The sequence below is a fragment of the Thamnophis elegans genome, chromosome 1, assembly GCF_009769535.1.
Source record: "Thamnophis elegans isolate rThaEle1 chromosome 1, rThaEle1.pri, whole genome shotgun sequence".
In the NCBI taxonomy this organism is placed as follows: domain Eukaryota; kingdom Metazoa; phylum Chordata; class Lepidosauria; order Squamata; family Colubridae; genus Thamnophis; species Thamnophis elegans.
This window is the reverse complement of record NC_045541.1, coordinates 165679547-165691582: the sequence shown is the minus strand read 5'-3', so window position 1 is coordinate 165691582 and position 12036 is coordinate 165679547. Positions and strand designations below refer to the sequence as shown.

The following is a 12036-nucleotide window of genomic DNA, read 5'->3' as shown; positions in this document are numbered from 1 at the left end:
TGGTGAGATTCGAACTGCCAAATTGCAGGCAGCCGGCAGTCAGCAGAAGTAGCCTGCAGTACTGCACTCTTAATCACCGCACCACCACGGCTCATCAAAATAACAGATAAGTGGAAACTGTTGTCCAAAGAGAGGAGGGGCAAGCACCTGTGCCTGGATTTCAATAGAGATAACAGGTTGCATTTGATACCCAGTAGCTGCTGGAATCCTTATGTAATATCATAGTGTCTGGTAGCCTGGAAGCTGAGTGGTACTTTTATATGATGGACATCTGTCCCTTGACCACCACTGGTTCTCTCCTTCCCTGCCTTGTTTTACCAGGGATGTTTGTCATGCAGAGCAAATAATTTTAGTAGCTCCCTTGTGCTTACAATCCACAACTGACTTCTTTAATTAACAGCAACTCTTAAATCACATCTATTTGAAAGAATCACCCTTGGATTCCTTTACAGTCATGGCTTGGCCAGACTCCAATGCTGAGCCATTGGGGTGCATTTTAGAGAAGGAAGAAGCAAAATCAAGCAACGCTGTTTTTTCTTCCTCCTGATTTCAGTGGTTTAAGCTTGCTGTTGTTCTTAGTCACGAAGTCGTGTCCGACTCATCGCGACCCCATGGACAACGTTCCTCCAGGCCTTCCTGACCTCTACCATCCCCCGGAGTCCATTTAATCTCACACCGATTGCTTCAGTGACTCCATCCAGCCATCACATTCTCTGTTGTCCCCTTCTTCTTCTGCCCTCAACCTTCCCCAGCATTAGGCTCTTCTTCAGTGAGTCCTTCCTTCTCATTAGGTAGTCAGAGTATTTGAGTTTCATCTCCAGGACCAGGCCTTCTAAAGACCAGTCGGGGTTGATCTCCTCTAGGACTAGTGTAAATCCTAGATTGTAGTTTAAGCTAGTCACTACATAAAGGTTCTCTGACTTATAGTTAGATTATTGTCAATTTACAGCCCTGACACATTCAAAAGATGAGAACCATGGCTAAAGAAAGAAATTTTGGGGAAACACGAAATCTTGAGCATTACTAAACCTCTCTTTTACTTCCTGATTCCTGCCTTGCTTGAGTTCTTAGGACATGTCCTCAGCAGTTGCCTCTTCTTTTCACAGCCCTGGGCGGACAAGTGGGATCTTTGACAATGAGGTGGTAATGATGAATCATGTATACAAGGAGAGATTCCCGAAGGTAAGACTCTGTGAAGAAGCGAGCAGGGGAATTTTCTTTTATCTCTTAGAATGAATGAACCATAAACCCATAGGTTTAGCTTAGAATAATCTGTAAGCCTTGCTAAAATCTAGATCCAGCACTGTGGCTCCACATCCCAGGGAACTGAAAGGAAATAAATTATATTTAATTGTATTTTAAAAAGCATTGGGTACAAGAGTCATAAGAGTACTGTGCTTCTATGGTTTTCATCTCTTTTTCCAGCGGTTGGAATTTTGTAGAAATTTAAGAAGCATGACTTTGTTGAAGTAAAACATGTTTTAATGAGAGAAAGACGTATGAAAATCTTCCAAAGGAAAGACATTTCACTGTGTTGGTGCCTCCGGCAACATATTTCAGAAGGAAATATGTGGCACTTCATTCCCTTCTCTTGCATTTCATGTTTATTTTTACAAGTAGCTTGCATGAATGTTGGAAGGATGCAAGAGAAACAAAAGATGGAGCGGAGATTTGCTCATGAGCCTTTTCGTTCTTCTGAGACGGGGTCAACACTGAAAATTGTATGTTGATCCCAGCTGAAGCTTCTGGATCCCCGGTCATTCTGCTTTTCTCCCTCTTTCCCCTCCCTTCAAAGGCCACTGCCCAGATGGAAGAACGCCTGGCAGAGACAATTGCTGCTTTCTCGCCCAGTAGCATCCTCCCTTTGGCTGATGGCCTACTGGGATTCATCCACCACCAGATCATTGAACTGGCCCGTGACTGTCTCAACAAGTCCCAAGGGGCCCTCATTACCTCCCGCTATTTCATTGAACTGCAGGAGAAGCTGGAGAAAATGCTAAGAGATGTGAGTACCTCTGTTGTTTCTCTGCCGCCCCAGACTTCTCTGGTGAGTTTTTCCTCCATAATGCTGATGAGTTCTTCATCCTCCTCTCTGCCAGGCTCAGGAGCGCTCCGAGAGTGAGGAACTGCACTTCATTGAACAGTTGGTCCGTAAATTACTGCTCATCATTTCCCGGCCAGCTCGGCTGCTGGAGTGCTTGGTAAGGATGAAGCCCGACTTGTCTGCTATACTCAGCCTAAACTGGATGGGAAGGGACAAAGGGTTACAGGATCGCCATCATCTTCTAGACCAGTGATGGCTAACCTTTCCCGGGCAAAGTGCCTAAGGTGTACGTGCGCGTCTGTGCAAGCATGCCTGAACCCCCAAAATGCAATGAGCGCACCCTCATGCATGTACCCCCCCCACATGTCGCACCCACCACCACGCAAACACACACACCCCTCCGCACACACCCCATCCCCTGCGCATGCACAGCAGAGACCCAAAGACCAGCTGGCCGGTGGGAGGCACACGGGCATGTGCGGCGGAGCTGACTGGGGCGACAGCTCACATGCCACCAGAGAGAGCGCTGTGTGCCACCTCTGGCACACGTGCCATAGGTTTGCCATCACGGTTCTAGAGTATGGGTGTCAAACTCATGGTGTCATGTTGCCGTCACGGGATGTATCGCAACATTTTTTTCCCTTTGCAGAGTTGGGGTGGGTCTGTGCATGACGCGTCTGCCTTGCCGGCCACCAGTTTGACACCCCTGCTCTAGAGCAAGAACGAGTCTTGAGAGGTCATTTTTCTGCTGAAGCTCTCACGTAGAACCCCAAAGCTCTGTGTGAAACAGTAGAGATGGCTGCCAGAGTGGCTTGAGCTGTAAACCAAATGGTGAGGCCGAGAGTGAATGTTGACTGAAGCTTCCTCTTGATCCCTGTGGGTCAGATTGAGGATCCATAATGTAATCAATCATTTGACAATGGCCAGCCAGATCCCCCTAGAACAAGGGTCTCCAAAGTCGGTAACTTTAAGACTTATGGATGTCAACTTCCAGAATTCCTCATCCAGCCGTGCTTGCTGGGGAATTCTGGGAGTTGAAGTCCATAAGTCTTAAAAGTTGCCATCTTTGCAGAACCCCTAACCCTGGAGCAGGGTAAAAAGGTAAACAGCCTTGCTTTTCTTCTCTTACTGCTACCATGATTTGTTACTATAAAGCTGGAAGATCCATGTAGACTTCATGACGATTTGATAGATCTCTTCTGCAATTTGAGAATGCAGCCCCATTCTGCATGTCCCTAAAACAGTTCTTGGAGCCTTCTGAAAGCGAGCTAAAATTAAACGTGCATGGTTCCAGCCATTTTTTTTTAATTTAAATTTTGAGCATCCCTTACTTAGCCTATAGGGACATGGTGGCTCAGTGGCTAAGATGCTGAGTTTGTCAATCAGAAAGGTGGGCAGTTCGGCGGTTCAAATCCCTGGCGCCACATAATGGAGTGGGCTCCCGTTACTTGTCCCAGCTTCTGCCAACCTAGCAGTTTGAAAGCATGTAAAAATGCAAGTAGAAAAATAGGGACCGCTTTGGTGGGAAGGTAACAGCGTTCCATGCCCCTTTGCCATTTAGTCATGCCGGCCACATGATCACGGAGACATCTTCGGACAGCACTGGCTCTTCGGCTTTGAAACGGAGATGAGCACCGCCCCCTAGAGTCGGGAAAAATTAGCACATATGTGCAAGGGGAACCTTTACTTTTACCTTACTTAGCTTTACTGAATTTAAAACACTCTGGCTAACTATCCTTAAAAAGCAGTGCTAACTGTACAGTAGATGCTTTATCTTGGTTTGCTCTAGCCTCCACTTGTGTTTTAACTTCTTTTAGTAAAAAGGATGAAACATATACGCTGAACTGGAGAGGCTATCCCTGGCTATTAACAATAATAGCTAACGAAGCCCTCATGTCTACTTTTGGATGCTTGTTGCTGCTGGCAATGTTTGCAAGACAATGTGTGCAAGATGGATTCCTTGGTGAGAATTCATTGGGGCCAGTACATAATTGCAAACAGCCTGAAATATGGGAATGGAAGCTTTCTTGGAAATGAAAATAACTCTGTTTCTCGTGATGGCACCAGGAGACGATAGCTTGAGTTTTCCAGATGGCTCCGAGTTGAGATGAGTGATGGTTCCAGGCAGGAACCATACAGAGACAGGAGAACTGCAATCTTAAGTATTTATAGATAAGCTTTTGTCTTCTGATTTTCGAAGCCAAGGAAGCTGTTGCTTCCTGTGTCTTGGCGCTGTTCCTGCTGTGGCTCTGAATTGAGTGCAAGATTAAAAAAATCATTTGGTCTTCTCAGAGTGCATGACATTATTACAGATTAGATTTCACAGTTTATTTGCTTTCATGGAAGGGATCCATCTTGGATTGTTAACGGTCCCTAATTGTGAGAGGTCCAGGCAGAGAAGGAGAGCTCTTGTGACTTATTTTACGCCTGCTCATTTCCATAGACTTTGGTTGGTTGTGGAGGAAGACTTTTGATTAATTCCATTTGTTTTTGTTACTTTTAAGTTGCTAAGCCTTACTTTGAAAAAGCTCACGGTTTTCTATTTTCTCCGCTGCTTCTTCCCTCTCCGGCTTCCAGGAGTTTGACCCGGAAGAATTTTATCACCTCCTGGAGGCTGCCGAAGGTCATGCGAAAGTTGGACAAGGCATCAAAACAGACATTCCACGTTACATTATCAGTCAACTGGGACTCACCAAAGACCCTCTGGAGGGTGAGGAAAAAAAGAAGTTTTCTAGTTTGAACAGGGCTATACAGAGTTTAGGGACACGGTGCCTCAGTGCCTAAGACACTGAGCTTGTCGATCAGAAAGGTTGGCAGTTCGAATCCCTAGCGCCGCATAACGGAGTGAGCTCCCATTACTTGTCCCAGCTTCTGCCAACCTAGCAGTTCGAAAGCACATAAAAATGCAAGTAGAAAAATACTTTGGTACGAAGGTAATAGCATTCTATGCACCTTTGACGTTTAGTCATGCTGGCCCCTTGACCACGGAGACATTTTTGGACAGCGCTGGCTCTTCGGCTTTGAAATGGAGATGAGAATCGCCCCCTAGAGTCGGGAACGACTAGTACATATGTGCGAGCGGAACCTTTACCTATACAGAGTTTATATGTAAATCACTTGGAATTAGATTTTGGAGCATGGCCATATATAAAAATTGGATGAAATAAATAATCCAGTGATATCAGCTTGGTATGCATCACTTGGGCTTTGCTGCAGGCAACTTCTCTAATTTAACTTCATCTAAGTACTAGACCAACATTCAAGCAGTAAACAATACCCCATTCAAGGAACTATCAACCCAGACAAACGATTGATCAATGTAAACAACAGCCTAATCAAAGAGCCACTAAGGCCATTCCCACCAACACTGACAGAGCAAGCAACTTGTATATAAACCGAGACCAAACCCCACTCCCTTCTAGCACTGATGATGTTACCTTGTTTGGTAATGAAACGTCTGCAAGAAAATAGTCAAGTTCTGAGAGCATTCCAAGGACCTCACAGTTGATTTAAATCACAGATAATGGAAAGAATTCTGCCAAAAGAAAGAAAAAGCAAGATTGTTGTGGCCATCAAAAAGAAGACCACAGAAGCAGGGAAGGCAGATGGGAAACAGATCAAGTGTCCTATTTGTCATTGCTTTCAGTTTTGCCTCTCTTTCTTCCCCAGAAATTGTTCAGTTTGATCAAGTTGACTGCCCTTCCCCAGCGGGCCCAGAGCAGCAAGATGAACTTCCTGAGGTAAAATTATATTCTTCCCTTTCTGGTCTGTTGCAAGGCATTTCTCTAAAGCAGTGGTTCCCAAACTTGGCAACTTTAAGACTTGTGGACTTCAACTCCCAGAATTCTCCAGCCAGCAGAGCAGAGCTGGCTGTAGAATTCTGGGAGTTGAAGTCCACAAGTCTTAAAGTTGCCAAGTTTGGGAACCACTGCTCTAAAACGGTATGTTTCTCAATTCAGGCAGTTTTAAGATGGGTGGAGATCAGTTCAGGATTCTCCAGCCACCTCGCTGGGGAATCCTGGGAGTTAAAAAGTTCCCAAGGTTGAGGAAAAACATTACTCTAGACCAGGGGTGTCAAACTCTTATTTCATTGAGGGCCACATCAGGGTTGTGTTTGATCTTGGAGGGGCGGGATGGGCGTGGCCAGTTCAATGTCACTCATGTCAGGTGGTGGCCCAAGTTCTTTGCCAGCAAAAATGGGCTCCCACAACCCTCTGCGAGCAAAAATGGAGCTTGGGAAGGCTGCGTGCAACCCTCCCAAGCTCCATTTTTGCTGGTAGAGGCAATGTGGGCCAGCCCTTCACTGTTTCCAGGTTGGCCCTGTGCAGGGATGAAATGCTACCAGTTCGGGCCAGTTCTCCTGAACCGGTAGTAAAAAATGCTACTGGTTCGCAGAACTGATAGTAAAAAATATTTTAAAAAGTTTTTAAAAAAGGTCAGACGATTGCACGTTGCGCAGTCAAAAACGAGGGATTGGGGGGGGGGGTGTCCGTTTTTACTCCCAGCAGGCTTTCCTTAAGCCTGCTAGGCCAAAAACAGGGGGGTAGGGGGTGCTGGGAAAGAAAGAGAGAGAGACAAAAACAGAGACAGAGAAAGAAAGAAAAAGAAAGAAAGAAAGAAAGAAAGAAAGAGAAAGGGAGGGAGGGAGGGAGGGAGGGAAAAAGGTGAGGAAGGAAGAACTACAAACCTGGCACTAGATGCAGCTTCCGAGGATAATCCGGGGCTGGAAGGGACCTGGAGGTCATCTAGTCCAACCCTGCTCCAGCAGGACATTGTTAAAGTGAGTGTCTGTCTTTTGATCCCCCAGTTACATGACCACATAGTCACATGACCCCCACCAAGCCACGCCTACCAAGCCACACCCACAGAACTGGTAGTAAAAAAAATTAGATGTCACACTGGCCCTGTGGGCCAGATCTAAGCACCCTGTGGGCTGGATGTGGCCCACGGACCCTGAGTTTGATGCCCTTGCCCTAGGCTGAAATTCTTAAAGGGCCAGATGTAATCAAGATTGATATTTTATTTAATGTACTGTAAATTTACTATTTTTCTTTTTTCATTAAAAAAAATACTTAACATTAAGGACACACATTGTCACAAGCAAAGATCATGATCCATCTGTTAGCAAAACAAGAGATACAGAAGCAATCTAGCCAACAAAGTGGGTTTCCTAGTTAGCCACTTTACCTAGTCATATAATTTACCTAGTTGGGTAATGAAACATTGATAAGAAAACCATCAAGCTCAGAGAACACCAGAGTTTCCAAAGTTCATCCCTGAGCTACATAAATTCTCTTCCAGAGCGGCTTCTACTCCATTATATTACATGGGTGGGGGGAAAGAGCACAGGAATTTGAACTTTGATTTCAGTATAATTAGGATTGATATTTGATGTGTATTAGTCATTGGAATTCTTTCATGGCACTTCTTCAGCCTTCCTACAATAAATCTACTTATCATTTGGGTATCCTTGAAGGCCTGCTTATCAGTACAGGTATTCCTCGACTTACGACCACAGTTGAGCCCAAAACTTCTGTTGTTAAGTTAGACATTTGTTAAGTGAGTTTTGCCCCATTTTATGGCCTTTGTTGCCATAGTCATTAAGTGAATTGCTGCAGCTGATAAGTTAATAACACAGCTGTTAAGTGAATCTGGCTTCCCCATCAATTTTGCTTGCCAAACGGTTGCAAAAGGTGATCACATGACCTTGGGACACAGCAAGGGTCATAAGTTTGAACCAGCTGCCAAGCATCTGAATTTTGATCACATGATGTTACAAAAGTTGTAAGTATGAAAAAGAGCCATAAGTCACTTTTTTCAGTGCCGTTGTAACTTTGAACAGTTGCTAAATGAGCTGTTGTAAATCCAGGATTACCTGTATCCAGTTCAGCTTGCCATCTTCATTTAAAATAGTTCAGTAATCATTCATTGAAATATTAATAGGAAGGTCTTATTTGAGATCATCATACTGCCTCTGTTGGGCACAAAAATTGCAGAATACAAAATTTATTTAGACCTATAGCCAAGAATCCGATCAACTAAGATTCAGCACTGAATTGGTGCCAGATAAGGGTCAACCGAATTCAGAAGAGTTGGGTTTGGAGCTCTTGTGGGAACGCAAGAACTCTAAACTAGTGACGCATTTAACTCATTTCATTTTTTTTTTCATTTTCACTTTATTTGTATGCCGCCCTTTTCCCTGGGGGGACTCAGGGCGGCTCACAGTTCAAAAGGGGGGGGGGGAAGGACAAACAATTTACAACATGGAGACACTACATCATTTAAGAACACAACAGTCATACAATTCGAGTAGGGTTAGAATCGTTAACCCCAGGCCAGCCGGGACAGCCAGATTTTAAGGGCGGCGCGGAAGGACTGGAGGGTGGTGAGGGTCCGAATCTCCACGGGGAGTTCGTTCCAGAGGGTCGGAGCAGCCACCGAGAAGGCTCTCCTCCGGGTAGTTGCCAGTCTACACTGGCTGGCTGATGGAATTTGGAGGAGGCCTAATCTATGCGATCTTATCGGTCTAGTGGAGGTAATTGGCATTAGGCGGTCTCTCAAGTACCCAGATCCAATACCATGGAGGGCTTTATAGGTGACAAGTAGCACCTTGAATCGCACCCGGAGGTAGCCAGTGCAGCTCGCGGAGGATAGGTGTTACGTGGGTGAAACGAGGCGCACCCACGATTGCTCGCGCGGCCGCATTCTGGACCAGCTGAAGTCGCCGAATACTTTTCAAGGGCAGCCCCATGTAGAGCACATTGCAGTACTCCAGCCTGGAGGTCACAAGGGCACTTCCCAATCTCTCTGCTCTTCTCCTACATCCTCCTATGGCTGATGGGAGCTATTGCTTGGTCCCTAGACTGGTTTTTATCCTCCCAAAGAGTTAGGATTTTGAGCTCTTTGATATTTTTTTAGGCTCCTAGTTAACTCTTTTGTTCTTCCATCATAATGGGATAAATGAGGGTGTTTTTTCCCCCTTATATTATTGTATGCTATTTATTTCAGAAAGGCAAGCCACAAAACTTGTTAATAACTCAATAGAGATTGGACTGCCATTTGTCAGAAATAGTGTAGGGTCCCCTGCTTGGGTGGGGGAGTTGGACTAGATGTCCTACAAGGTCCCTTCCAACTCTGTTAATCTGTCTGTCTGTCTGTCTGTCTATTCTTTCTATAGACTGCAAATAATAGGTATTCCCCTTCACTTTCCCTGTCTCTTGCAGAACCAGACTTCTACCCCCATTCCACGGAGGAAGCCCTGTGAAAGCGATTTTGAAACTATCAAGTTGATCAGCAACGGGGCTTACGGGTGAGTAGGCTCAGCAAGTAGCGGCGTTCCCCTTTCTGCTATAAGACCAAAACTCTTAGAAAAACATTGCGCAAAAAAGGAAAAGGACAAAAGAATTGTGCTAGTGAGAAAAGTAGGTGATTTTCCTCTTTGAGGAAAGGATATCTAGTGCAAAAAAGTTTGCACTAGGTGGTCCTCAACTTACAGCCACAAATGGGACCAGAATTTCTGTTGCTAAGCAAGGCAGTTGTTAAGTGAGTCACATCCAATCTTACAACGTTCTTGCCATTGTGGCTAAGCAAATCACTGTGGTTGTTAAGCAAATTGCATAGCCATTAAATGAATCCGTCTTCCCCATTCACTTTACTTGTTGGAAGGCAGCTGGGAAGGTCACAAATGGCTATCACATAATCCCGGGATGCTGCAGCTGGTACATGTCAGTTGCCAAGCACCCAAATTTTAATAATGTGACCAAGGGGATGCTACAATGGTAGTTAAGTAAGCGGTGGTTGTTAAGTTGTGAGCCGTGGTGGTTCAGTGGTTGGAATGCAGTATTGCAGGCTAATTCTGCCAGCTTCCGACTGCCAGCAGTTCGATTCTTGAGACTGTTTTCATTGTTTATAGCAGTCTTCTACAACTTGGTGCTCTCTAGATTGACATTCCCATAATTTACCAATATTATAATTAGATGTTTTCTGGCTGGTTAGCTAGCTGGAGGATTGTTCAAAATGCAGAATTGCAGGCAACTTCTGCCGACTGCCAGCAGTTTGATTCTCACCAGCTCAAGGTTGACTCCATCCTTCCAAGGACAGTAAAATGAGAACCCAGATTGTTGGGGACAATATGCTGATTCTGTAAACCACTTAGAGAGGACTGTAAAGCACTGTGAAGCTTATACAGGTAGTCTTCGACTTACAACGCTGACCGTTCAAAATTACAGTGGCAATGAAAAATTGACTTATGACTGTTTTTTTTCAAAGTTACAACTTTTGCAGCATCCCCACAATCATGCGATCAAAATGCAGATCCTTGACAACTAGTTCATATTTTTGACCATTGCAGTGTCCCAGGGTCATGTGATCACTTTTTACGACCTTCAGACAAGCAAAGTCAATGGGGGTAGCCAGATTCACTTTAACAACCCGTTTAGTAACTTATCAATTGCAGTGATTCACTTGAAAACAGTGGCAAGAAAGGTGGTAAAATGGGGCAAAACTCGCTTAACAAATGTCTCAGTTAAAAACAGCAATTGTGGGCTCAATTGTGATCGTAAGTCAAGGACTGCCTGTGTAAGTCTAAGTACTAAGTCTAGTGTTAATACCACTTTATAATGCTTTGGTAAGGCCACACTTGGAATACTGCATTCAGTTTTGGTCACCACGATGTAGAAAAGATGTGGAGACTCTAGAAATAGTGCAGAGAAAAGCAACAAAGATGATTAGGGGACTGGAGACTAAAACATATGAAGAACGGTTGCAGGAACTGGGTATGTCTAGTTTAATGAAAAGAAGGACCAGGGGAGACATGATAGCAGTGTTCCAATATCTTAGGGGCTGCCACAAAGAAGAGGGAGTCAAATTATTCTCCAAGGCACCTGAGTGTAGAACAAGAAGCAATGGGTGGAAACTAATCAAGGAGAGAAGCAACTTAGAACTGAGGAGAAATTTCCTGACAATTAGAACAATTAATCAATGGAACAGCTTGTCTTTAGAAGCTGTGATGCTCCAACATTGGAAGACTTTAAGAAGATGTTGGATAGCCATTTGTCTGAAGTGGTGTAGGGTTCCCTGCTTAGGCAGGGGGTTAGACTAGAAGACCTCCAAAGTCCCTGCTATTCTATTCTATTCTGTTCTGTTCTATTCTATTCCACTATTGCTATTGTTAAGTGTGAGGACTGCTCATAATTCGTCTTTTTCAGTACTGTTGTAATTTCAAACGGTTGCTAAATGAATCATTGTAAGTCGAGAACTACCTGTACTCGAATTAATCCTCATTATGGCCCTAATGAACTGAGACAGCCACTATCTATCAGCCTCATCTACCTCAACGAGTTGCCAAGAGAACTAAACAATGGATAGAAAACATCAAGATGTTCCCATCTTCCCATATTGTCCAATAAGTCTCCGTGTTCCTTTAGGGCTGTGTATCTGGTGCGGCACAAGGAGACTCGCCAACGGTTTGCCATCAAGAAGATTAACAAGCAGAACTTGGTGTTACGGAACCAGATCCAGCAAGTCTTTGTGGAGCGCGACATCCTGACCTTTGCGGAGAACCCTTTTGTGGTCAGCATGTTCTGCTCCTTCGAAACCAGGTGTCATCTCTGCATGGTCATGGAGTATGTGGAAGGTGAGGTTGCAGAAGGACGTATCTTTTTTTTTTTTTAATGTAGAAATCTAGATTATAGATTTCTTTTTATTTATTTATTTTTATAAAAAATGTCAAATCAGTGCGTGAACAGTTTGGCACCTGGGCACCGTGCATTCCAATACAAACAAAACTGATCAGATTAAATATTATTATTACATTCAATTAACATATAATTTCCGTAACAATACACCATATTTTTTGGAGTATAAGCACCAAGGTTTTGAAGAAGCAAATTTAAAAAAAAAGGTTTTGCACTCTGCAGACCTTCCAAAAACAGCCCATTGTTTGCAAAATATCTTTTAGGAGGTTTATAGAGTGCTCCTGGGGGTTGGGGGGA

General features: G+C 44.3%; 1 protein-coding gene across 6 annotated transcripts in view; it reads left to right on the top strand.

Moving 5' to 3' along the window:
* The window catches only part of MAST3 (microtubule associated serine/threonine kinase 3), a 74942-nt gene that overhangs the window by 39013 nt on the left and 23893 nt on the right, over positions 1–12036 (top strand). For all 6 annotated transcript variants that reach the window (XM_032238234.1, XM_032238227.1, XM_032238217.1 and 3 more), the window contains 7 exons: positions 1107–1182; positions 1796–2005; positions 2100–2201; positions 4622–4754; positions 5714–5784; positions 9268–9353; positions 11470–11678. In XM_032238234.1, coding sequence (XP_032094125.1) covers positions 1107–1182; positions 1796–2005; positions 2100–2201; positions 4622–4754; positions 5714–5784; positions 9268–9353; positions 11470–11678 — 887 coding nt within the window. The remainder of the gene's footprint in view (positions 1–1106; positions 1183–1795; positions 2006–2099; positions 2202–4621; positions 4755–5713; positions 5785–9267; positions 9354–11469; positions 11679–12036) is intronic.